The sequence below is a fragment of the Sander vitreus genome, chromosome 17 (assembly GCF_031162955.1).
Source record: "Sander vitreus isolate 19-12246 chromosome 17, sanVit1, whole genome shotgun sequence".
NCBI classification, from domain to species: Eukaryota; Metazoa; Chordata; class Actinopteri; order Perciformes; family Percidae; genus Sander; species Sander vitreus.
The window spans coordinates 23,554,170-23,579,875 of record NC_135871.1 but is presented as its reverse complement, the minus strand read 5'-3'; the positions used below and the strand labels follow the sequence as shown (position 1 = coordinate 23,579,875).

General features: G+C 38.7%; 1 protein-coding gene across 2 annotated transcripts in view; it reads right to left on the bottom strand.

The window, feature by feature from the left end:
- The window catches only part of anapc1 (anaphase promoting complex subunit 1), a 57,855-nt gene extending 33,847 nt beyond the window's left edge, over positions 1-24,008 (bottom strand). For both annotated transcript variants that reach the window (XM_078272940.1, XM_078272941.1), the window contains exons 1-24: positions 23,825-24,008; positions 22,288-22,527; positions 21,680-21,844; positions 21,271-21,313; positions 21,062-21,159; positions 19,272-19,354; positions 19,046-19,119; positions 18,729-18,874; positions 18,492-18,649; positions 18,021-18,152; positions 17,559-17,777; positions 16,331-16,426; positions 15,952-16,042; positions 13,018-13,083; positions 12,747-12,884; positions 12,188-12,331; positions 9,139-9,199; positions 5,435-5,490; positions 4,934-5,065; positions 4,759-4,833; positions 3,626-3,727; positions 3,024-3,193; positions 1,020-1,111; positions 32-180 (exon numbers count right to left, since the gene is read on the bottom strand). In XM_078272940.1, coding sequence (XP_078129066.1) covers positions 32-180; positions 1,020-1,111; positions 3,024-3,193; positions 3,626-3,727; positions 4,759-4,833; positions 4,934-5,065; positions 5,435-5,490; positions 9,139-9,199; positions 12,188-12,331; positions 12,747-12,884; positions 13,018-13,083; positions 15,952-16,042; positions 16,331-16,426; positions 17,559-17,777; positions 18,021-18,152; positions 18,492-18,649; positions 18,729-18,874; positions 19,046-19,119; positions 19,272-19,354; positions 21,062-21,159; positions 21,271-21,313; positions 21,680-21,844; positions 22,288-22,503 — 2,706 coding nt within the window. In that variant the 5' untranslated portion in view covers positions 22,504-22,527; positions 23,825-24,008. The remainder of the gene's footprint in view (positions 1-31; positions 181-1,019; positions 1,112-3,023; positions 3,194-3,625; positions 3,728-4,758; positions 4,834-4,933; positions 5,066-5,434; positions 5,491-9,138; positions 9,200-12,187; positions 12,332-12,746; positions 12,885-13,017; positions 13,084-15,951; positions 16,043-16,330; positions 16,427-17,558; positions 17,778-18,020; positions 18,153-18,491; positions 18,650-18,728; positions 18,875-19,045; positions 19,120-19,271; positions 19,355-21,061; positions 21,160-21,270; positions 21,314-21,679; positions 21,845-22,287; positions 22,528-23,824) is intronic.
- Positions 24,009-25,706: the final 1,698 nt, after the last annotated feature.

The following is a 25,706-nucleotide window of genomic DNA, read 5'->3' as shown; positions in this document are numbered from 1 at the left end:
ACACATTTAAAGGTTACAAAATAAAGCTTACCAAAACCAGCAGCCTGGTCCTCTGAGAGATGCCAGGCAGGCAGGGGAAAGGGGGATTCTCTTCCCCTCTCAGACAGCTACTGAGCCAGCTGAGCACACATGGAGGCTCTGCCCTTAGGAAGGACGGACGCTGCATCTGACCAATCAGAGCTGAGGAAAAATATTTTTAGTACAGAAAGACAATAGCCCCTGCAATAAATACAACCTTTGTAACACTCATGATGTTCAGAGACAATTAAAGGTGTTCAACTTAATGACCATTTTTGAGACAGGTGTCAAGATAAACAGTGATTTAGGGCTGGGTATCATTCATAAATATATGATACCGGTGCCGATACCAATACCGTGACTTCAATACCGGTTCCTAAACAATACTTTTTTTTTTTTATTTATAAAACAAAAAGAAATTATTACAACATTACGTCAAGGATCTTTTTAGTTATTTTTCCCCTCCTACTATGTGAGCCCAGTCAGAGTTTTTCCTGCCTGCCTCTACGACGTGTAACATTAGACAGCCAATCACACACATTATTAGATTTTGGTAGAAGCATGCTGCATGCTTATTGGCTCACTGACGCTGATGAGATTTACTCCTTAGGTATTGAAATTGGGTATTGAATGACCAGGCATTTTTCGATACTCAATACTTTAGAGGCAATTCGGTCGGTGCCTACAGTAAGTATTGAATTCAGTACCTAGCCCTACAGTTGTTACAAGTTGAATTTCACGAGTAGTGACTGATATGCACTTAACAAGATATTCCTGTTTAGTGCCTTTCTTGTTATTCTGTCCAAACCCTGTGTATATTTACCATTTAAGAATGCTACCACAAGAAACCCCAGACATACAAAAGATATTGACATACAAATTGAGACTGGTAGAGACAACCTTTATCAGCAGCAGGCCCTCCTGCCCTCTCTATTTGACTACAACAGGTCTTGTCTGTTTCCTGACTTGATACCATTATTAGGCTATGAAATGGGTCTTACCATGGTCTATGACGCAGCTCTCTGTGAAGCCACTAATTAATGAGGGGTAGTCTCTCCAGTAAAGATCCACATACTCATCCAACTGAAGGTCTCTGCAAACAAAAAGAAAACGGTTATAATATATATTAATATTCTTTTAAGCAACATGAACACATCGTACCTGACAAATCTTTTATCACTGGGGTATTAAGTCTGCCTTGTAACAGGTCTTTAATAGTGCCCATCTCTGCACAACTGGACACTAAATTGCTGCAGTACCTTGAATCAAATCTAAAAATGGCTCCACATTCTCAAAGAGACTAGAGATGGTCCGATACCATTTTTTGCTTTCCGATACCGATACCTGAACTTGCGTATCGGCCAATACCGAGTACCGATCCGATACCAGTGTGTCATATATTGTATTATGTTTTAACAGCTGTATACTGCTATCCCTGTATGGATGTGATATTATTTCTATCTTTGTTGTCGGTCTGGCTCAGGTTAAACTCATTTGAAAAAACTTTTTTTTATTCTGCAGTTTGACAGTCAGTTATAACAGAAAAAGAACATAAATAAACTACTTTGACGTAGATTTTCTTTAGGGCTTTATTACGTGGTATCGGATTGGTGCATAAACAATACCGAAATAATAATAATACATAAATAATACCGATACTGGTATCGGTATCGGAACATCGCTAAAAGAGACTGTGTTTTGAGCAGTAATTAAACTCATGCTCTAACAGCCGTGAGTCATTACCATTCTGATTACATCAGATAATCAATAGTTTTTAATCCCAGTACCAAGCCCCGACTCCCACACCATTTTCAGCTGTGTGTGTGTGTGTGTGTGTGTGTGTGTGTGTGTGTGTGTGTGTGTGTGTGTGTGTGTGTGTGTGTGTGTGTGTGTGTGCGTATTACATTATACACTGGGAAATAGTTTGTAAAATGTATGTAAGAACTGTGTATGCCTGTAAAACTAATCATTAATCTTAGTCCTTTATCACTTCTGCTTTCAGCCTTCTCAATTCCTATTTTTTCTCAGTTTTTCTGTACGGCCTCATTAACTTATGTATCTTTTTTTAGGTATTTACAGTCATTTATTTATGTATTTATCACCAATTCCACATGTATATAAGCATGTTTTATAAGCTACAGCCTTCGATTGTTTGTAGTTTTGTGTTTGATGTTGATGCACACAATAGCTAGGGATTACAGGGATAAATGAAGTTGTTTTGAAGTGAATGTAAAATCACTGATTACACGGCATTTCCATGATAACAAATGATATTGTAAACATTTCCAGTCCACGGAAAAACAAAAACAGTCAAATTCTTCAAATTGACCTAAATCAATGTTTATTGAGATTTATTTTAAAAATACCTCATCATAAAATGGTAATATAGGATGTGTGAAGAGAATTAAAACCAATCACAAAAAAACAATCAGGATCATCATGTTAGTATTAACCAGTTGGTCTGATAAAGCATAAAGGGTGTAAAAATGTGTACCATACTTCACAACAGCCCACACACTAACCAACACAGGGCAATTACTCAGAAGAGGGCTTTACTCTCCCACTCAACCTATTCTGTTATTGTCATTGTCAGCAGTCACAACGATCACTTGACAACCTTTTGAAGTTTATTTCTCAGTACACATCGCTAAAGAGCCTTGATTGCGCACACACTTTCCCTGAAAACAATGACATGTTTTCTTTTCTTTTGATGGTTAAATGTGGTTGGATGAAAAGTAGACCAGGTTCCGTTTGTTGCGATAAATGGCATATATAGCACAGATAAATGTCTATTTTCTGTTTTCTAACCTTTAGGTATTAAAGCAACAATGTTCTGGAGTTTCACACTCATTCTGTTTTATGTGAGCAACACACACACACACACACACACACACACACACACACACACACACACACACACACACACACACACACACACACACACACACACACACACACACACACACACACACACACACACACACACACACACACACACAAATTACCTGGCCAGCTGTTGCAGCAGACAGACCAGTGATGAGGCTCTTGCTCTCTGCAGCTCATCCAGCTGCAGCTCCTGATAGAGCAGATGGAGAACGTAGAAAAGAGCAGGAATGTGAGGGAAGAGAGGAGCTGAACTGTCCAGCTTCAGAGATGGACTGGAGGGAGAGGACATCTAGGGCAAAGAAAGGAAAGAAAAGGGAAAACAAGTTAAAATAGTGAGGGAACAAGGCAAAGAACAGTGTACATACGATTTTACAGGGGAGATTGTTATTGTATGATGAAGCAGCAAATTTGTACTAAATTGACTGTGTTAAAACACGACAAAATTCAAAAAGGCTAACCGCCAGTCATGTTCCAAATGTGTTCTTTTGTATTGATTTGTATTTAACTCGGTTAATTATATATAAGTTCATATTGTTGGGGCGCCCTGGTAGTTCACCTGGTTGAGCGTGCGCCCCATGTACTAAGGCAGTCCTTTGCTGCATGTCATCCCCCTCTCTCACCCACTTTCCTATCTTCAGCTGTCCTATCCATTAAAGGCCAATATTTTTTTTTAATATAAAGACCTAGCGATCCTGGAATTGTTAAAGAATGAGTTACTTACAGAAGGTAGGCCCACAGTTTCAGTGGCGAGAGTATTGTTGTAGCAAACAGGTTGGGAATTCATCTGACGGTGGTAAAGAGACCCCAACAAGTAGTCCAAGTCCTACAGATAGAGGAGACAAAGACAGAGCACATAAGGATCTCCAAGACATATTCTTTGATGGATAAAAAGGCAGCATGTGTTAGGGGTAAAATAATTGGAAGATTTAGAATGCTGCATTGTTGTTTAAATAGACATTGCAATAAATCTTATTATAGTGTCCTTTTTGTCAAATCTGTGTATTAATTGTGGCTGTAAAACCATCACCACATCTTGGAAGGGCCACAGGCTGACAGGGTCAACAGCATGCTTCAATTTAATCATGCTCATGCAGTTCCTCAAGTCAAACACACGCGCATGTGTGTGTGTGTGTGTGTGTGTGTGTGTGTGTGTGTGTGTGTGTGTGTGTGTGTGTGTGTGTGCATGCATGCATATGTGAGTGTGTTCACGCATTTAAGCCTTAGGACAGACTACAGGTTATTTTATCCATTACGTGACACATTTTTCAGACACATATTGAAACTGTCCCCTGGGTGAATTGGGTTTAGTGTTGGGCTTTCCCTTTGTCCAAAACTGTACATTTTTTAAGTTTATTTTCCCACCCACATGGAATCATGAAAGCTAAATTACTTTTCTGATTGGCTTGTGGTGCCACAAGGAGAGGACGCACATTTGTTTCAGTGTGTATTTTTAATTGTATAGCTATATTAAATGTTTCAGGTTCTCATCCTACGTTAGGGAACTGCTATAAACACAAAACGTGTTGCTGGCATTAATATTCTTTAAAACCTAGAAAACATACAATACACTTTTAAATAGCTCAAACTACGATTCAAAAAATTATTTCCAGGATGTTCCTAAAACCTTTCAAAGATAGTTAGTTTTGTATTACTATTAAAAGGTCTGGAAAACTTTACCTTGATGCTAGAATAAAAATATTATTTTCGTTAATATGCCTAAAATCATCTAGATACTGTATATTAGTTGGAAATCAGTATTAAAATCAAATTACTTTACCAAAAACTGAGAGTATTTATCTTGTTTTATTGTGCCACAAATATCACAACAGAAGAGATCATGCAATCATCACACACCTCTTCAGAGCCTCCATCAGAGGGACGGGCCTTCTTAGCTGCAATCACTGGAGAGAGAGGCACTTCAAAATGCAGCTGTGAGAAGAGGGGGGAGTACAGAGAGCAAGGTCAATACATGTGTATTAGTGTTTAAAGTTTAAATAAGACTACAATAGAAAACACACAGCTGACTGACGTTTCGTGTCCACGCCAGACGCTCAGTGTTGTAGCCCATCAGCGTCATGAAACAGGTGACAAACAGGTTCCACTCTGCATGTGAACTGGGACCACCGGGGGCGTTGTAGATGTTGTACCACTTCACCAAAACCTGCACAGCAACATGTAAACCATTTTGATTAAAAAAGCCAACTTGGAATGAAATGCAAGTTTCTCCATAATCACAAAACCTTTTTACTCCAGCAAAGGAAAATGTTTATATCAATATACATTTATGAGAACTATGACAATGCATTTGTCAACCAAAATAGTGATGTAGGCTTGGCATGATGGTTACATTTTATGGCAGACAGAACATCTGGTTACACTGTAACATTGGTTCTCTGAGTGTAGTCTTCCTGCACACGGTTACATATTCTATATGTAAAGGTTTTAGACTTTACTGACCAATAAATAATGCCATGCCAGCATAGGTTTGTTTTGTAGTGTTTTACCAGAATTAACCAGCAGTTCTACAAACCTTCATGGCAGCTTCCTTGGGCAGGATGAAATGAATCGCCTGAAGGCATTTCCTCACTGAAATAAATCAGAGGAGAAAAGGGACATACAAAGGTGAAAATGGAGAAATGCAAGAGATATGGCGGTGGAAAAGGACATTTAGAAAAAAAAGAAGGGTTTTCTCTTTTTTTTGTGCAATAAATAAAGTTATTCTTGACAATAATGTTTTTTTGAGAGTTAATAAGCGATATGCTCAATTTGGAAATAAAAACATTTCATATCAGTAAAATATAAAAGATCTATCAAAACCAAACTAAGTCTTTAAGTTTTAACTTAAAGTGCCCATATTATGCTCATTTTCAGGTTCATAGTTGTATTTAGACGTTGTTCCAGAATAGGTTTATGTGGTTTAATTTTCAGAAAATCATATATTTGTTGTACTGCACATTGCTGCAGCTCCTCTTTTCACCCTGTGTGTTGAGCTCTCTGTTTTAGCTACAGAGTGAGACATCTCACTTCTGTACCATCTTTGTTGGGAGTCGCACATGCGCAGTAAGTACTGCTAGCTTGTCAGTTGCAGAGCATGAGGGAGTGCCATGCTAGCAGCTAGGCGAGCATTATAACGTGTTACAAAGTGACGCACGTTTGTCATGGAAGTAAAGGACGTAAATGGTAAATGGACTACAATAGAGCTGTTTGTTAACAGTGTTTTCTCTGGAAGATGGTAAGTCCCTTTGGGATGGACTTTGGGCTTTTTCACTTTGTAAACCTATAACGTGCACAAAAACGATATATAACACAATAAAGGAAAGGGAAAAAGCCAAAAAGCATAATATGAGCACTTTAAGGACCATAATGGGGTGCCTGGTGGCCTGGGGGTTTAGGACGGCGACCATTAATTGAGCTTGTTGTCATTTTTTAACAGTTGACTTTTTATGTTTATTCCAAATGATAAATACCTCAATTTGGAACAAAATGATTTATATGAAAAATATGTTTCAAGTTCACTCAATTCAAAGTTTTTTTCGTCTCAACTAGAGTTGAATAGCTACTGGAGAATATGATCTGCTATCATCTACTGAAACCTCATAAACAATAACATGCAACTTTCTTGGCTACTACTACAGTCCAATCTTAAAAATACTTTTTGGAGTATTATAGCTGCATTCATTTTTGAGCTTCAATTCATAATCTTAAAATGACAGAAATATGAGGTAGCCACAACTGGACTTTATCCCCCTGATCTCCTCAAATCGACACTTATGAAGAGGAACGCCATGTGTTGAGTTATTTAAAAAAAAAAAAAGAGCATACACAAACATTCTGATCTGCTTTCAAATCAACCACGAATGTGATGTTACTCATTACAGAGTTGAAATTTAAAGATGTCTTGGGACCACATAAGACATACTAAATACCAAGTCTAATCAAGTGAATCAAGTAACGCCAGAAGGTTGCTAGTTTGGATCTCTGGACCAGTAGAGATAACTCAGATACCTGGTTTGAGAAAGAGTTTAAGTAATTTTCAACAAATGCAGAATGCACATAAATACTGAAAGAGAAGAGCATAGAGCTCTCTCTACTTATGCGTTTCCACCATCAGCCTTAGTTGAATGAATAGAACTTTAAAAACTAACATTTCCTTCATTTTAACAGAATTGCTTTTTTTCCTGATGATCTCCATCCTGTTGTGACATGTTTTGGCCTCTTCTCCTTAACATCAGAAAACAAAAAAGGAAATTAAAAAAGAACCAACAATACAACAGTAGTTAGTGTTACTGTGTCTCCTAACAACTCTGACCAATCAGATTCCTAAGGCTATCTTAATTGGACATCCAGAGTGGGAAAGGTCAGGGAAGAGGTGGATAAATGCCATTTCATTAGAGGAAGAAAGCCTTGTCTGTAAGATCGATTACTAAATAATGGGCAATGCATGGCAAAGACAGAGGTAGACACACACACACACACACACAAGGCAGATAAAATTATACACACACCTTAGTGGTGCTTTTTAAAAGGAACTTGAAGGTTCATGGTCAGAGCAGATGTTGAGATCTGAGCAGACCCAGGGACCCAGTAGTGGTAAACAAAATAAAAGATAAACCGGTAAACCTCTGCTTTAACTGGTTTAAAAATAAAATAGATTGTCAGTGTTATGCATATTAATTATTCCTTCCACCAGTTAATTTTTGCTTAGGAGACGTAAAACCAAAGTGAAAATAAAGCTTTTTGGCCAGTGTCTCTAGTAACAAGTCATTTCCAAGAACTTCAATTTCTGTGGAAGTTTCTGCAACAGAAAAATGCACACGAAATTATCTGCAGCACGCCTCAACTTATGTGTTTCCACCGTCAGCCTTAGTTGAATGAATAGAACTTTAAAAATAACATTTCGGTTAAAGTTAAAGCTTTAGTGCGTAACTTTTTGATATTGATGAATGTCGTCCGTTCCATTCAAGCCATTGCCAAATGAGTTGCTACAAAGCTAATTAAGACTATCAGCTCCACACAACTCTCTCTGTATTTCTCAGTATGGCTATGTTCAGAAGATTGTGGCGTCCTCATGGGGGCGGCAGAAACTACGCACTATAGCTTTAAATATTAAAACGAATCTTTACAGAGCTACAGTCTGAATCAAAAAATGTTTGACTGGCAAATACTATCCTTGTGTTTTACACAACATGAATAAGAAAACAATGTTAAAAGAAAGCTGTAAATGAATGTAAATGAACCATCTAACAGGACATAGTTAGTAAAGAGATTTAGAATATGTTTTATTGGGGAATCGACAAATACATTTAGTTTAAAGTACTTTAGATTGTATTTTGACACAATATGGTATAAAAGTAGCTTTTGCAAATGTTTATTATAACGTTAAAATGGTAAATGTAATTGGAACATATATGTTTACAATTTGTTGACAGGTCAGTTTGAACAACTGTTTAAAGAGGTTTGAAATGAATTGACCCAAGGAACAGACAGGTTGCGTGTTCATTTGCTAATTACTGTAACTGAGGTTCCCACACAATACATTTCCCATGTTTCTCTCAGTTCATCTACCCACATGAGTTTTCCACTGATTCCACCAGTAGATATTTATTCACATGTCTTAAAGGGTTAACTTTGTTTTGTAAAACATAAAGCTCCAAAGAGATTAAAAAAAGATCTCAGTCTCACTCATATTTATTTATAGACCACTTTGAACTAACGTGTGCCACAGATAATAAAGAAGAAAAATACATTGAAAGAATGAAAATAAAAAAAGGTATGGAAACAAGAATGTTTTTTTTCCTGTGCATCTGTAATAGTAGTGGCTTAATCATTATCAGTGTGTGTGCGGGGGTGTGTGTGTGTGTGTGTGTGTGTGTGTGTGTGTGTGTGTGTGTATGTGTGTGTGTCTTGTAATGGCATCCTCAATACATCAAGATTATACGTGACTGTTATAACGTAGGGCAGCTCTCAAACCTAATTTCCAGGACCTAACTGCCCTGACTCAGCTGTGTGCGTGTGTTCGTGCGTTTGTGTGTGTTCTACATTTTAATGACACAAAGCATTACTGACCAACAACAGCCGTAATACCTAGTTTTAAATGTGTATGTATGCTTGTTTTTCTGCATCCTTCTGTGCTTCAACAAAAGCAAACATAGAACAAGTGTGTGTGTGTGTGTGTGTGTGTGTGTGTGTGTGTGTGTGTGTGTGTGTGTGTGTGTGTGTGTGTGTGTGTCTCACCAAGCTCTGAGGTAGCAATCTCTGGGATGGAGATCCTCAACATGGTGCCACTGTTTAGTTCCTAGAGACAGAGATTGTGCACAAATTAACATTATACACTTTCAGTTCAACTTCATGTGAGTGCTTTGACAATAAACTATCTACAGTAAATTGTACACTTAACTCTAAATCTATTCCTCCAGTGGAAAGAAAAATTGGAAACGGCAGACATTTTAACTTGTCATAGAAGGAAAAGCACAGCTGTTATTAATAAAAAAATTTCCTTGTGTGTCTCGTTTAACGTCACAAACACGCCAGAAAACAGGGTTAGTAAAGCAGTAGAAAGCAGCACGGAGGCCAGTGAAACTTATTCAGTCTTTTTCAAACTAGGTGTTGACTAATTTGGAACAATGTTCAAGCCCTGCTTGAGCAGAGACAGATGTTACAGGGTGTAAGTGGGTTTTTTGACCAGTGGGAAAGGGGTAGTGTCCCAGTAGGTCAATACACTGATTCTACGTTTACACGTGGCCGGCTGTTTTCATAAACGGACATTTCAACCTCTCCGTTTTCAAAAATAACATCCTGCACAGCTGTCAGTTTTCAGAAAAGTGTTCGTTTACATGTACCCATGTATATATGCCATCAAGAGCATGCCAAACCTGTAGGTGGCAGTGTAACGAGAAGCTCAAGCCCACGTTAGCCAATCAGAATCCCGAAAATAGCAACAACTAGAGGTGCAACGATGAAACGATTAATCGATTAGTTGTCAACTATTAAATTAATCACCAACTATTTTGATAATCGATTAATCGTTTGAGTCATTTTTTTATTAAAAAAAAATAAGATTTCTCTGATTCCAGCTTGTTAAATGTGAATATCTTCTAGTTTCTTCTCTCCTTTGTGACAGTAAACTGAATATCTTTGAGTTTTGGACAAAACAAGACATTTGAGGACGTCATCTTAGGCTTTGGGAAACACTGATCCACATTTTTCACCGTGTTTTGACATTTTTATAGATCAAACAACTAATCGATTAATCGAGAAAATAATCGACAGATTAATCGACTATGAAAATAATCGTTAGTTGCAGCCCTAGCAACAACAGCAACGAATCGCAACGAATCACTTCCTCTCTCTTCTCTTCCTCACTTCCTGTCTCAATTTACATGCAAACGTGCAAACAAAGTTTTCCAAAATCTCCACTCTGGCAGGAGGTTTTAGAAAGAATCGGGATAATTCTCATTTTGCGTGTAAACGAAGGGCACAAATGAAGGGAAATGTGTCCGTTTTTCAAAATAACCATGTACGTGTAAACAGGGCCTGAGACAGCATGCACAGTTAGGACCCTGAAAGCAGCTAAATGGAATTAGACCACCATTAATCTCATTATTTACAGCTGTGCTTTTCCTACTGTGACAAAAAATTCTACTGTGAAAAAAATAGTTTACCACAAGGCGATGAAATACCTCAACAGAGAAGCAAAACTCCAGGTTAATAGAAAAGTAAATTGGTGTGTGCTATGATTGATTGTCTCCAAGTACACCAAACACCAACAGCACTGAATCACACATCACCCCAATCAGTAATTACACAGCAGGTGGTTATTAATTGCAGCATCTAGAGACAGTCTGCCTTATGCTGACTGCAAGTGAGCTATAACCACTTGTAACGAAGTTGTGTTTTTCTATGTATATTTATTTGTGAGATAAATGTGTTGACAACATATGGTGTTTTATGTTGGGTTTTTTTTGTATTTAGTGGCCCTTCACTCAAAACTCTGAAAGTAAAGAAATATATCTAAACTTTTATTTACAACCCAGAATACCCTTGATATTCTTTTCATTTCATTAAAAAGGGCAGCACTCCAGTGGTCCAAACAACCCCAGTGCATTGTAAATGTAAACATTCAGGTAAAAAATAAACTGCAGTATAGAGGTAAAATGGAAAGCACCAAAGTGTGATTACATTTTGTATTACGTTGTCATTTGCAGGAGCCTTCACCATTTCAAGTGTGAACATTTCCAAATATTTCATGACCATGAAATAATATTTCTGTGGTGCTCCTTTAAATAATCACAGCAATTGTTCATGTTTTAAGTGAATATTGTTATCAGTGTATGAGCAGCGCAAATCGTTTTTTTAGAAGAATATACATTATCACAGTAGATTATTTCAAATAGGTTTGTTATAGAGGAAAAAACGATCACAACATCTTGTAATTTTCTCCAGCAGGGTTGGTCCTGTTCTTGTCATCACTGATCAGAAAGAAACCCTGACAAGAAAATAAACCGTCGACCTGACAACACACAGAGAGCAGCTGGTGCTTTGAAAACTCCAGCGAGCTGCATTACCAAACAATTAGCCTTCAGATTGACACATCAAGGGGTCAAAAGGAAAAATCAATGAACAGAGGCAATATGTCAAAAAAGCAGCAGCCTGCAGACACCGTTTTGCACATTCTGTTGATATGAGAGAGAGAGAGAGAGAGAGAGAGAGAGAGAGAGAGAGAGAAGAGAAGAGAAGAGAGAGAGAGAAGAGAAGAGAAGAGAAGAGAAGAGAGAGAGTGGTCTGTTTTTGCTATTGTGTGTGTATTCTGTAGAGTCCCAGGGCTGAAGAGGCTGTCTATACCAAGTCTGACAGGACTGACCCAGGAGGCAGAACACACATAAATACTGACTTCTTTGTGGCTCCCATTCACACAAAACTGATGGGCCTGAATCACACACACAAACATCACTGACTAGAAACAAAGCTTGAGGGAGACTCTCACAGAGTTGTTTTCTATGAATGATTAGACCTGCAGCTGCAGTCAGTCTGAAGTTTCCTTAGCTGCAAACATTACCCTACATTGCATACAAACCTCTTTTGTATGTTACACTGTAAAGCAACTTTATATATACAATTTACAGTGGAAAATGTTACCATTCAGTCTCATCCACCTCCAGTATGTTTACCAAAACAGCAGCTTCTCAAAGTCAGAGTACATCTTTACATCTCCACAACATTCAAGTTTGGAGAACATCTGTTATGAATCGATTCAACCTCGTCACATGAAAACTCACAAACTTACCAAAGTGACCCGGTTGCAGACCGGGTCCCGCAAGGCATGGATATAGGGTGTGGCATGTTGGAAAGTGTAATCTTCCAAAAATGAACCTTCGTGGTGTTTAATGTTTGGACCCCTCAGCTCTGACACTGGTGAAGGCATAGCGGCCTGGAGGAGAAGGGGAAAAATAAAGACGTGAAGCAGAAGTAAAGAGAAAAGGGGAGAACGGAAGGAAAGAAAGTGAGTAGCCAAGATGAGGTGACAGAATGTCACATGGGTGAAGCAATACAGTTTGTATGGTGAAATGTTTTTGAAGAGATTATTTTCTGAATATTTCAAGCAGCATAATGGAATAATTATAAAACAGGAAACCAAATCAAGCCTCCATGTTGACTGTGACAGATTGTCTTGCTTCGTGGAAAGTGCTACTCAGACGGTACGAGATTGAATGGCAAATTAGTAAAGTAACGCTAGCACAATCTCGTAACCTAAAAAATTTATTATTACCAAAAAATGACAAAATAAAATAATTTAAACTATCAATGCATAACAATACAATACGTTTAAAAACACATTGCGGTACCTCGTCCATTCTTTGGAGGTGCCTACTGCCAGCGTTAGCCGGCGTGCTAACATTCTCGACCGGCGTGCTGAGGTGAGAGAGGTGGTTGGTCAGACTGAAGGTGGGTGACAGGAGGCCGGGGACAAACACCTTACTGACCTAGAGGAACACCAAGACAGCAACCTCATGTTTTTAATCACACATGAATTTACTTCAATAAGCAGAAATGTCCGTTAATTGTTGTCTACAGTATGTAAAGACTTTAATCTGATTAAGTTTGATTCGTCCTTACCCTGGTGATTCCTGTGTAGAGAACCAGACTGCCACAGGCCTCCAAAACCAGCATGGCACCTATATTCTGAGGACCAAAAGTTTTGTCAGTAACATCTTAAGTCACTCGGGCTGCAACTAACAATTTTCATTATCGATAAATCTCCCTATTATTTTCTCAGTTAAGTGAATAATCATTTGGTCTATACAATATCAGAAAATTGTGGAAAATACCAATATATCATAATTTGCCAAAGCCCAAGTTGACATATTTGCTTGTTTATCTGACCATCAGTACAAAACCTAAAGCTATTCAGGTTAACTGTCCTAGAATAATAAGAAAACTTTTCGTACTTTTCACATATTCACGTGAGAAATATTCACATGTAAGAAGCTAGAACTAGTGAGCCTTTAACATCCATGCTTTAAAAATGACAAACGATTAATCGATTATCGTAATTTTCTATAAATTAACCAATTGTTTCTGCCCTATAAGTCAGGCTTATTTACATCACCGAATAGAAGAAAAAGTAGATCAGTCAAAAAATAAGACCGTCTGTATTACAGTTTGTATCGTGAGGTTGAAGGCAATACCCAGCACTGGTATTCATGTTTTTTTTTTTTTTTTTTTTAGTTCATGATCAATACTTTGTATGCAGGATAATACTACCTCAGAAATGATTATTCTAACTAAAATGTGAAACCTAATCTAGTACAAATCCTTTCCAGATACATTAAAACTGCAAAAGTATTGACTGATACATCAATCAAGTGCCGTCATTAAGACTTGGTGTGTGGATTTCTGGTCTAATGATGAAATTCAATAATGTTCTCTGAGGCAGAGATTTAGCTCAGCTAAATACACACACATTGGTTTCTAAAAAGGTAAAAGGAGCAAGTAAAGACCTAATTATATCAGACGGATAGCGTAAACATCCAGATGGTTTAAAGAGGATACAGTAATGGCTCCTACGCAATGGTCACAACATCCCACACAACAATTTGATGTTAAATAAACATGCTAAAGCTTCAGCCCAGACCAGCCATAAAATCCACACACATATGACAAATGCAGAGAGAGTAAAAGCAGATGAGCCCGTCTGTAAATGTTCATAGCTGCAACCTGGAATATTTCTAGTATCATTTCTCATAGTTTGAAGTGGTGGCAAATACGAGGCCACAGTTATTTTAGTCTATTATTAGACTCAAACAAATGCATCATTCACACTTAAATGTATTGGCTTTATTTAATTGTTTGGTTCCGTAGCAACTTTTGCTAACTACACAACCTACCTATACACACTGTTTGAGCTTCATACATTGCAATTCAATACAACATCTCTACAATACATTCCAAAATAATAGAAATTGAGAGAGAAAAAAAATCGCAATTCAGTACCTCTCTGAATGTGTTTAATAGCAATTTACCAAACAATTGTTGAACAAGCAGAAAATAAACTTGAATAGGAGTGCTAAACTCAGTTTTAACGTCCAGAGTCTGGCTGTACTGGACTCTCCCGATGATTTTAACGATAGCATTTAAATATTAGTGCTGTCAAACGATTAAAATATTGAATCGCAATTAATCGCATTAATGTCATAGTTATTCGCAATTAATTGCACATTTTTATCTATTCTAAATGTCCCTTGATTTCTTTTTGTCCTGTTATTTTTTCTCATTTTAATGCTCTTATCAACATGGAAAAGTGAATCGCCGGCTTGCTTTGAGCAAATGTTTTTTTATTGAAAACAACATTGACATATACTGTAGTGTTCAATTTCACACTAACATTCTCACTTGGAGCAAATAATCTCTCACACAATGTAACGGCTTTGACGAGGGGGCGGAGAATTTGCATCAGCTGTGTGCTTGGCCATCAAGTGGTATTTCAGACTGGACGTGCTGCGATGATAGCTCAGTTCACAACGACAAAACACACAGATCACTTTGGTCTTGTCAATGGAACCATTTGGCAACTTTTTAAAAGTAAACTTTCCATTCAGAATCTTAATGGCATCCATTTCGGCGTCTCGCGCTCACCATCCACTCAAAGCGTAAAGTTTTGGCCGGCTCGCAAGCCCAAACAAGTGTGTGCGGTGTGCCTGTTGTTTTGTTTCCGGTCTAGCTAGATCCACTAGTCCTAGTCCTACTACTACTACTACTACTACTACTACTACTACTACTACTACTACTACTACTACTACTAGGCCAAAAAGAACTTTAATCTCACGATAAAAAAATGTACGCTGTTAAAATGGGTTTGCGTTAACGCCGTTAATAACGCGTTTAACTGACAGCACTATTAAATATTAATAGTATTTTTCAAAGCAGTTTTGTATTTGGGGTTTCATTTACTCAAGCATATTAGGTGTTTTGTTTATCAAATTGTCAGAAATAATAGAAACAGATTTACTAGAAGCGGATCAATCATGCTTGTCTTGCGCAGTCAGCCCCCAAAGGCACATTCAATTATATGTTTATCATAGAGGTCATAGTTCATAGTACTATGAGGTCATCATATTACTTTGCATTATATCGTTTCATTTTTGTTCCTTCCTATTTACATACATGAGGTGGCAGAATATTACAAACACCTCTCAGTATAATTCAGTCCAGTACAATAACACCATTGACCTAAGCATTAAAACATAATTAATTTAACACCTTTTATGAAAAAGACTGAACATTATAGGCATCATAAAGGTAGACTTTATGGCAGAACAGTTGTATTGGATTGCATTAGATTGTACAAGTGTAATAAAGTGACCGCAAGTGTACAGTACAATCACATCCTGTAAAACATAATTTTTGTAATTGTTGAGCTAAAAAAAATTATTTACTAACTTACTGAATAAACGAGTAGATTGTGTGTGTATGTATTGATTTGGAAACATATTGTCAATAACCTTCACCTACACACTGTAAATCTTATGAAGACTAAATTTTGTGATCTACCTGCAGAGGCTCTGCATCTTTGGCAGGGATGGTCGTGACAGAGGTGAAGATTAGTTGAGATGTATTGTTGCTCTCAATAAACTTCACACATCTGTGAAAACAATGAAAAAGACACAGCAAAATAAGGTGGAGAGAGTGATGATGAAGAAAAGTAAGCAAGTTACATTTGAACTATTCTTTAGTGGTTTGTCTGGCATTCTACGTTCATGAGCGATCAATGTTTAGTACTGTTACTGTCATATTGCCTCGGCCATTAGATTTAGATGATTTTAGACTTTTAATGGGCCCCTAGATTCCACAATATAAAGTAGTGCATGCTAGGGAAGTCTTTATCAAATATGTATTGTGTATGGCGGCTACACTGTGTGTGTTTGTTGACCTGAGCTGTTGGTGAGACTCCACCAGGAAACAGAGGTAGCGGTTCTCACAGAGGTCAGAGGTCAGAAATACTTTACAAGCCTGGCTGCTCATATCCCTGCAAACACAAAAAAGATGAAGATTCATGTTAAACAACAGCAGTAGTAACTAAACAAGAACAGCAACAAAACCAAGAGTAAAACAAAATCTCACATTTACCATCGAAGGAGACCCGAGCTTATCAGTGATTTAGAAATGATCTCAGACCAACTTTTTTAGCTAAATGGTTAAGGATTTTTCTAGATATGATGTTCTGTTCTCTGTTATTGATAGGTCAACATAAATCATGGCAACTTTTTAGTAATTGAGTAATTCTATATAAAGAGGAAAATGTGGGTCGGACGTGGTGAAATGCTTCACTTCTCTCTACCTGGGTGCTACCAAACATCACCAAAATCAAGTATATGAGGAGTGAGGGATGTTGAAATGAATCATCGCATCGATGCATCGCGATGCAGACCTGGACGATTCTGCATTGATGACAGACCGTAATCTATTATTGCCTACTGATGTTACTTACTATTTTTCGGTCACTGCTGTTTTTGTTTTTGCCTTTTGTCTGCTGTGTTCAGACGCCACTACATTGAGGAAGTGTCTATTTTTAAGAGCAGATACAAGAAAAAGGGGAGTTCATGTATATATCTGACTGCTTGAATTTGTGGATGAAAACCATGTGTAGCAATATATAATAATATTGAGGAGGTGACGAATCGTGATATCGAATCGATTCAAATCGTTGACAGGATAATCGTAATCAAATCGTAAGACCATTGAAGATTCACACCCCTATGAGGAGTACCTAATTACAAAATTAAATTAAATAACTGCATAAAGAAATAATTATATTCCCAAAAGAATGTATCTGACATAACACAACATTTTTTTTATATGATAATGATGGCTGGTGACACAACTTTGATAAAAAGCCATTACATTTTCTGGCATTTAATCATAAAAGTGATGTACCTAAATATACCTGAAAGTTCAGTCGCTAAAATAGCCAAGAAAAAGCTAAGAAAGCTAAGTAGCTACATTACTGAACTCAGCAGAATGAAGACCATCACTTAAAAGACAAAGTTGAAATCCCATTAAAATAAAAAAAAATATCAATAATTAATTCTCAATATTGTCTGTCATTGATGTAAATGAAGCATGTGCCTACACATGTAGGGTTCAGTCCTGGTAATTACCTGTGACAGCCAGCTGTGACCGTCTCACTCCACAGCTGCTCCATGCAGAGGTCGGGTATGATGGGCTCCATCTCCGGTACCAGCATTGTCTCATTGACCGTGCTGTTGGGAGAGTGTATCATGCCATGGTGCACCCTGGGGGACGGGCTATGGAAAGACGTGTTGAAACGAGCCGCGCCTGAAAAGGATGGAGCCGCCATGCCTGGAGAGTGGGCACGGCTGGGATAGAAAGATGGAGGAAGACAAAAAAAAGGGACATAGTACACAGTAGAGTTTTAGAGGGCATTCTTAATCAGGCTGGAAAGTTCAGTTAGGGGCTGACTGACCATATGCAAAAGTTTATTTTCTTAAATCTTCACCTGTTCTGTCTGTTTGTGTCACGTACTGTATATGTGTAATCTGTGTTTCTTAAAAAATTAAAAAAAAGAATTACGTGCCCCTTCACTTTCAACTCAAACTCACCTGAGGGCAGCCATGTTGGATATACTCGGGGAATGAACACGGGAGTGAAATCCTGGTGAAGACGTCATGATCCTGCTCTGGTGGCCGTGCAGAGCGCTGTAGTGGAGAGGAGAGCCAGGACCAACTGCACAACTAGGAGCAGAAAACAAAGAACGGGATCAGACAAGGTCAGAGACCAGAGAAGCTCTAAAGGTCACCAGTGGAAATATAAAATAAAATAATAATTGCAAATAGCTGAAGCACGTTTTTACGTGTATTCTCTCTATATGCATTTTATTTATACTGCTATTGATGTTGATGCTATTGACGATCTTGGCCAGGTTTTGTTTGTAAAACAGATTGTGTCTCTGTGGGACATTCCTAGCATACAAGTTTAATAACAATTGTAGACATAATGAGGCATTTCCATATGAAGGCCAAAAATCTCACATATAAACTGATATGAGGACAACACTTTCACTTCACTTTTACCTTGTTCCAGTTCCGGGACCGAGCCCGGTTGCCCCACTGCCACCGGGGGAGTCCAGGCGGGAGATATTACGGAGGTGAGAGGTCAGTAAGCCAGATGCCATCAGACCCAACGGAGTGCCAACTGGATCTGCTGTACACCGCAGGACTGTAGAACGCTCCTGATGGGGGTAAGAAGCTCGAGGTTAGGGAAAGGTAGACTCTCTGTGTTTGAATGTGTATGTCTGTGTATTCACTCACATCCTGTGTCACTTTGCGCAGGGCCCAGACAGAGTGTATTCCTTGTACAGTGTCATATGAGACAACTACAGAAGGCTGACAGCAGCTGAACACTATCTTCATGGTGGCATCAGATGCATACTGTACATGGGATCCTTCAAACAGACCTGAAAAATCACACATAAAATCAGGTTTAAGTATGCTGATGACTCATTAAGAGAGAGAGATAACAGAGAGAGATGAGAGAGAGAGAGAGAGAGAGAGAGAGAGAGAGAGAGAGAGAGAGAGAGAGAGAGAGAGAGAGAGACACACAGAGAAAGTGTGTGGTCGTGTTGTACCTGCAGGTTTACACACTACTGGTGCGATCTCATCTAGAGGATGCAGCATGCTGAACACTGTGGGCAAAGGTTCCCTGTAGAGAAAAAGAGCTCAGTTACCTGCCAAATGACAATGGTTTGTGCGAGTGTGTGACTAAGAGGTTGTCATTAATGCAGACACATTTGTTCAGGTTTTGTTCAGCTCTTGACTTGTGTATGAATATGCATGTGCAGTGTTAATGTGTACCCGGGGAGGCTGAGTTGTGCGTCAGTCGCTGTGTTTTTTCGTTCTAACAAAAGTCCAAACTTTGTTGCCCAGACATTTGAGACCTGGAGGAGACAAGAGGGGATAGACAGGGGAGACGTTTTAAATATATAGTTGTGTTGTTGTGTAATAATGACAACAATTAACGTTTCAATTTTCCACACAGTACTGAAACAGATGCCATTTCTACAATTTGACAAACAAACTTCTCAATGACCTAAAGGCAACTCTTTAAACTTGCGATTACCAATTTCTTTGGCCACTTGTGACACATCATAACTACAGAACAACAAAGGCATGGGCGGTTAATGAAAATACCACGGCTCAATTTCGGTCAAAAAACATTAAATAACGTTCATCAAATGATGTTAAGTGGTGAATGCCAGGTAATTATTGCTGGATGATGATGATGATTATTATTATTTATACTAGATTTTGGACCGTTAGTCGGACAAAACAAGCAATTGAAGAGGTCACTTTGGGCTCAGGGAAACGTGATGGACATTTTTCACTATCTTCTAACACTTTATAGATCTAATGATCAGTCCATTAATTAAGAAAAATGATCATGAAAATTCTTGGTAAATGCATCAATATTTGTAATATTATTTCATAATATGATATTCGATTGAACCTTACAACGAAATTCTAGTCTTTGCAACTTCTAAAGAGAGTTGAAGGGTCAACTAGAGAACAACACCCTGAGGGTTTTAGTGTCAAGGACACCCCAGCAGTGGAGATGCTTCCTGTCACAAAGGCTCTCAAGGATTTTCTTGCTCTGCTCAAAACACCAACATGTTGTCTGCTTGCCTCTGTTCATTGCAATCATTTCATGAGAGTGGGTGTCAGACCTTCCATTAGTAAATATCCAACACATTACCACCTTCATAGGCCTCGAGCAAGAAAAAACAAACGGAGGAAACATCATTTCCTCTGAGCAGCACACCATCACGGTTTCTGCAACTTATTGGTTAAAACACATCCCTGAATCAAATTGCATATTGTTGCTGTGCAACAGACTAATGACACAAATACACACACAGAGAGACACAGAATTAACCCATAAATACACATCTCTCTCTCTCACACAGGTATCTAATATTGATTGGGTTGATTACAATTGTCAGTGATCCAAAATTTCCATTATTATTGGTTAGCCAGACAACGGTTCAGCCCTGGGGAAAATCACAAATCTGACTAACGCTTGCACGCACACACGCACGCACGCACGCACACACGCACGCACACACACACACACACGAAAACAGCTAGGGACTTTTTATTTAAAGGAACATAAAAGTCAGTAAGCATGCCCATTGTACAATATGACTGATTGTCCAAAATGGACAATAAAGCATTTTGGAATTTAATCATCTTTATAGTTTTAATATACTCAGAGATTAGAAGGTGAAACCTTTCTGTGATACACTGAATGAACTGAAATGGTTGTTTATTGCTACATGCAGCAACTTTTCTCGTTGGAGGCTCCAAAAGGTAGCCACAACATGTTTCTGGATATTAAAGTTTGAAGAATTTAAATATCCATAAGCTCTTATCATTAAGTATATAACCTGCACACATCAACATCATGTTTGCCAATCTGGTTGGTCTGTGGTAAGTTACACCAAACGAAACCAAAGTGACAAAGATCAAACGTTGGTGAAGCTGACTGAATCTGAAATTTAGCAGATGCTTTTGAATTTCTCTACATGTCTTGACTCCTCTCTTCTGTGGGATAAAACATTTCCCACCAGTGTATCTCTCCTCCTCACCTGAAAGGGTAGTGGTGAGATAAAATCCTTCCCGGTTACAGTGTGAACGTTGACACAGCTACTCTGCACGATACACACTGTCTGCTCCACTTCCTCTTCTGTAAAACAACAATAAAGAGTATGTATCTTCTTTACAGAACTTCAATGAATAGATATGAATAGATAACTTGAAACAAGACGTGCTTCTCAACATTTGAATGACACAGTACCGTCTGTCTTGTTCTGAGGGACAGCAAAGGTACACCATAAGGCCTGCAGACAGAATATAAAACAGTGTCAACATGTTGCAAAGACAAAAATTATAAGTCTATTTCCATCCGTTTTTAATATAATGATGCATCCATACAAAACAGCCATAATTCTTATAATCTCATTCCCAAACTTGTATTTCTCAATTAAGTTATTTGAAAAGCTTTTGTCTTACCTAAGAATGTTAATAAAATGTAACCGACACCTTAATTACCATCTAATTTGTCTACTGAGTCTCAAAAGATACTTATTGTAAAGCAAAAGGACACTTTCACAGACAGAAATCAACATAGTGTCTTAGATCTGCCCTCGGGTAGAAGAATGGTATCACGATAGCTTACGGCCTAAAAACAGCATTCAGTAACCTACCTGCTGCACTGGGCTGTCGACGGTGAAGGCCTTATATACGTTGGAGGCCTGGGTCCGACTGCCCTGGCTCCAGACAACCACAGTTCCTGCTGCGTAGAGCTCCTCTTCAAACTCAACATCTTCCTCCCTGACTCCCTTGCAGCCCTTCCTAAGCTGCCAGCATTCCTGCCAATCAAAAAATATCCATGAAGCCAACACAACAAGGACTGAATCAAAAATACAAACTACAAGTTATATATAATAGTATTACAAGTTTCATTGCTAAAGAAGTGATGCAACAATACATTTAACTTGGTACCAAGTTAAAAGTAATGTTGCATCACATTGACTTAACTGCAATAGATAGGACTATCTATTGTTGTTAAGTCAACTAACATTGTTAAGAAGGTATTTTTAGTGCCATACAAGGTAAGACATTTTAAAGCAATAACACACCTGAAAAAAAAACAATATCAAAATTAAATTTCCTTACTTTCTTTTGTTGTATTTATTCTCCTTGTATGCTACTGCTGCTTTTATCCTCTTTAATATTTTACAAACATAAGTGTTTGTATAGGTGGAATATAAGCATAATTATATAAAAGACATGTAATGCCATGCAATCTCACCCTCTCTCTTTCCTGCAGACTGACTTCCTGCAGCGACCCCACTAGGCCAGCGGCGCCATCGGACGACCAGAGCTCAGAGGCGGGCTGGAGCTCTCTGAGCTGCAGGTTGAAGGCATTTGGATGGTTCCTGCAGTGCTCGCGGCCAAACGGGACAAACGACTGCAATTCCCCTGCTGCGATCATCGTGGCTGTCTCTTCATACACGACTTCCGACATGAGTTCCAGATATCAGCATTATTTCTAGGAAGAATAGGGGATGAGGAAGACAAATAAGCAAGAAACCTTTTGTCATTTAGCCTACTGGCCACAGCACAGTTTGATTGGTTTAACATATTCTACCAGACTCTTTCACTGTTGTTCATGTAGAGAAGATCATGTAGAATGCAGGAGAGTTGAGACAAAAGGACTTTCTATGTCATAAAATAAATCTAGGGCAATACCTATGCAAATGTTGTAAAGCAAATATTTAAATCCATAAATTAAGAATTTTTCACTACATGGGAATGACGTGTGGGGCCCAGAGACAAAACTGAAAAAGCGAACTGCAGCCTATAGGAAAACATAAGAACCCATTTTTCCACCAAAATAATGCTTATTACACTTACATTGTAAACCTGGTGCAGCATGTTTTGGTAATACTGTACTCACTTATTGTCACACAACATTTTATTTTTGAAGAGGACAAACCTACTAGACACATTAAAAAAAATGAGTGGATGATAGAGAGTGACAGCTGGGTTTTAATTGGCGTTAGCAAGGTACCTTGGAAGAGTACAACTTAAAAGAAGCCCAACTTTAATGTGGATGAGGATCATTTGTTCATAGCTGTCATAACAAATAGCTATGAATTTAGACAATAAAAAGCCCAAAGTTGTGGCACTGTTAAGACGGCGGTTGTCAAATTATGGTACTTGTGTTTTTAGTTGTACTTGAGGTGGTTATGGTGTTCCACTTCAAAATAAACAAATGCATTTTACTTTCATTTAACGCTACGACTAAACATGTGATCATCAATCTGACTTGATTATAATCAGATTAGACATGTAGCCATAAGTGAATGACGTTAGTTTGTGGCTTTATTCTCATTTTACATATCACTAAGTTAGCTAGCATGAAACAATACCAAACAGGGCTTTATGTTAGCTATCTGTAACGTTATCCCTCACAACATGTAATAACATTGTTAGAAGCCGGTACAATACGACCATACGACATACAAATCCCCAAATAACAACTTGTATGTACTGTATGTGTATACTGTTGACTCTGACAGACGCTACATGCTAGCAGCTAGCTGTAAGTTTTCAACTCACAAATTATCCCAAAACAAAAAGCAGTACTTGACAGCCAATATGATTGTGTAATTTATATGAATAAAACTGTTGAAAGTTAGCTGTGAGTGAAAGGCTAGCTATAAAGTACTCTTCTAACGCTAAAGACCCTCAGAGTACCGTTGCTTTCTCTGGCTCTATTAGCACGCTAGCTAATGTTAGCTTCAGCTAGCTTTGAGTTTGCAGGGAGACATTTAGCCGCTAACCTGATAGTATGGAATAGTCTGGCTCTTGTCGCTGAGTCCTTGTCTTTCCTTAGTATGAATCTTGCTTGAGCACAACGTCGTCACCAGTGCAAACATAAAAACAACTCAGATCAGGTGCCAAACTGAGGATTTGGCTACCGCAGGTTTTCAAATGAGCGCGGACATCTTTGCTGTCCCGGCATCCTCTGCCTCCACGAGTCAACCAATCAGCAGTGAGGAGGAGGGGGAGGACAGAGCTGATAGGCTGCCTTCATTAGCACACTTTCTCAAAATAACATCTGCTTCTGATGATGTGCAGAAGAATACAGTAGGACACCATAGTCACGTTTGTATGTGAATGTTATGGTCATATGTTGATACAGTGGCTTAACAGTAGCCTAACTGTTTTGTTGTCTTACCATGAATTACAAGATAAACCTTTATACCACAGTATTATTATTTTATTTTATATTATAAACTTAGCACAAAAAGTAAGGAAATTTGTGTTTGGTAGATTATTTCTCTGTGGTAACAATGCTTTTTGGCAATACATCTTATACTGTTGGAAAGTCTGTTTAGTTCCCTTTCAAATGGTGCCCTATTTGTAAGGAACATGCATTTGTGGGATGAGCAGCAGCGCTGAGTATGTGGGTTGCGCCCATGAAAAATTTGCCAAATCTTCTCTGCCAATGCCAAACAGTTTATTCTGCCATTGACTCATTTGGTGTTTGGTGGATTGGATGATTCTGCCTACGGAAGTTGGATCGCAGGGTTAAAGTGTGGAGAAGATGCGGAGAATGCTATGCTGATTGCTGCACCAATAGAATAACACCTTTTGGTGGAGGCAGTGTGATGGTGTGGGGCGGCATCTCCCTCACTGGAAAAACGAGGCTTGTCATCATTGGAGGCAATCTCAATGCAGAGAGATATAGAGATGAGATTCTGCAACCAGTTGGCAATCCCTTATTTCCACAGTCTGGGACCGTACTCTATCCTCCAAGATGACAACGCTCACCCCCACAGGGCGGGGTTTATCATTTGAAAGGGAACTAAACAGGCTTTCCAACGGCATAAGATTTATTGCCAAAAAGCATTGTTACCACAGAGAAATAATCTACCAAACACAAATTTCCTTACTTTTTGTGATAAGTTTATTATATTTCATTCCTATTTACAGTAAGCCCAGTTCAGACCAAAGATTCGAGACAAAACAACTTTAGAACGTCTCAGGGAAAAGTTGCAGCGGTCTGAACCGGCCCGTCTCAGCTCGACTCAAGCCAGCTGATGGTTTCGCTGCGACTCAGTTCTGTTCAAGTCGCAGAGGCTGGTTTTAGAACGTAGCCTAAGGGACGTCACCTGTTTCAACAGCCAAGTCAGCTGGTAAAGTCAGCTACAAACTATAGAAATAAAATGATCCATAATCTATTTTATTTTTATGTTACAAACAGCTGGTCAAAATGGCAGAGTTTAAAGGCCGTTTTATGGTTCTGTGGAGGCTCCACGCAGAGCTTTCGCTGTAAGTAGCCTCATGTTTATACTTGTGCGCTGGTGTCGAGCCGGCATGTGTGTGTGTGTGGGGAGTGTGTTAGAGCAAGGGAGAAGTGAGAGAGTACCGACACTAGAGTCATAGTGAGAGAAACAAAGTGTCTCCCCTGTGTTTTCTGACCAAGGTGGGAAATCTTTAGCAGGAAAAGTTAACCCTCTCTTTGATTTCATGTTGTTTATGGAGAAGGAGGACCAGGAAATGAGTCAGGGGAAATGCAACGCTACCAAGCCACGGCCGAGCGACGCATGTCTACATGTCGCAACAATGCATGTCAGGCTACGGCATAGGGTCCGGCATAGACACAGAGGGGTCTGCGGGGGTACGCCATCAATTCAATGCAGAACCATAAAACGGCCT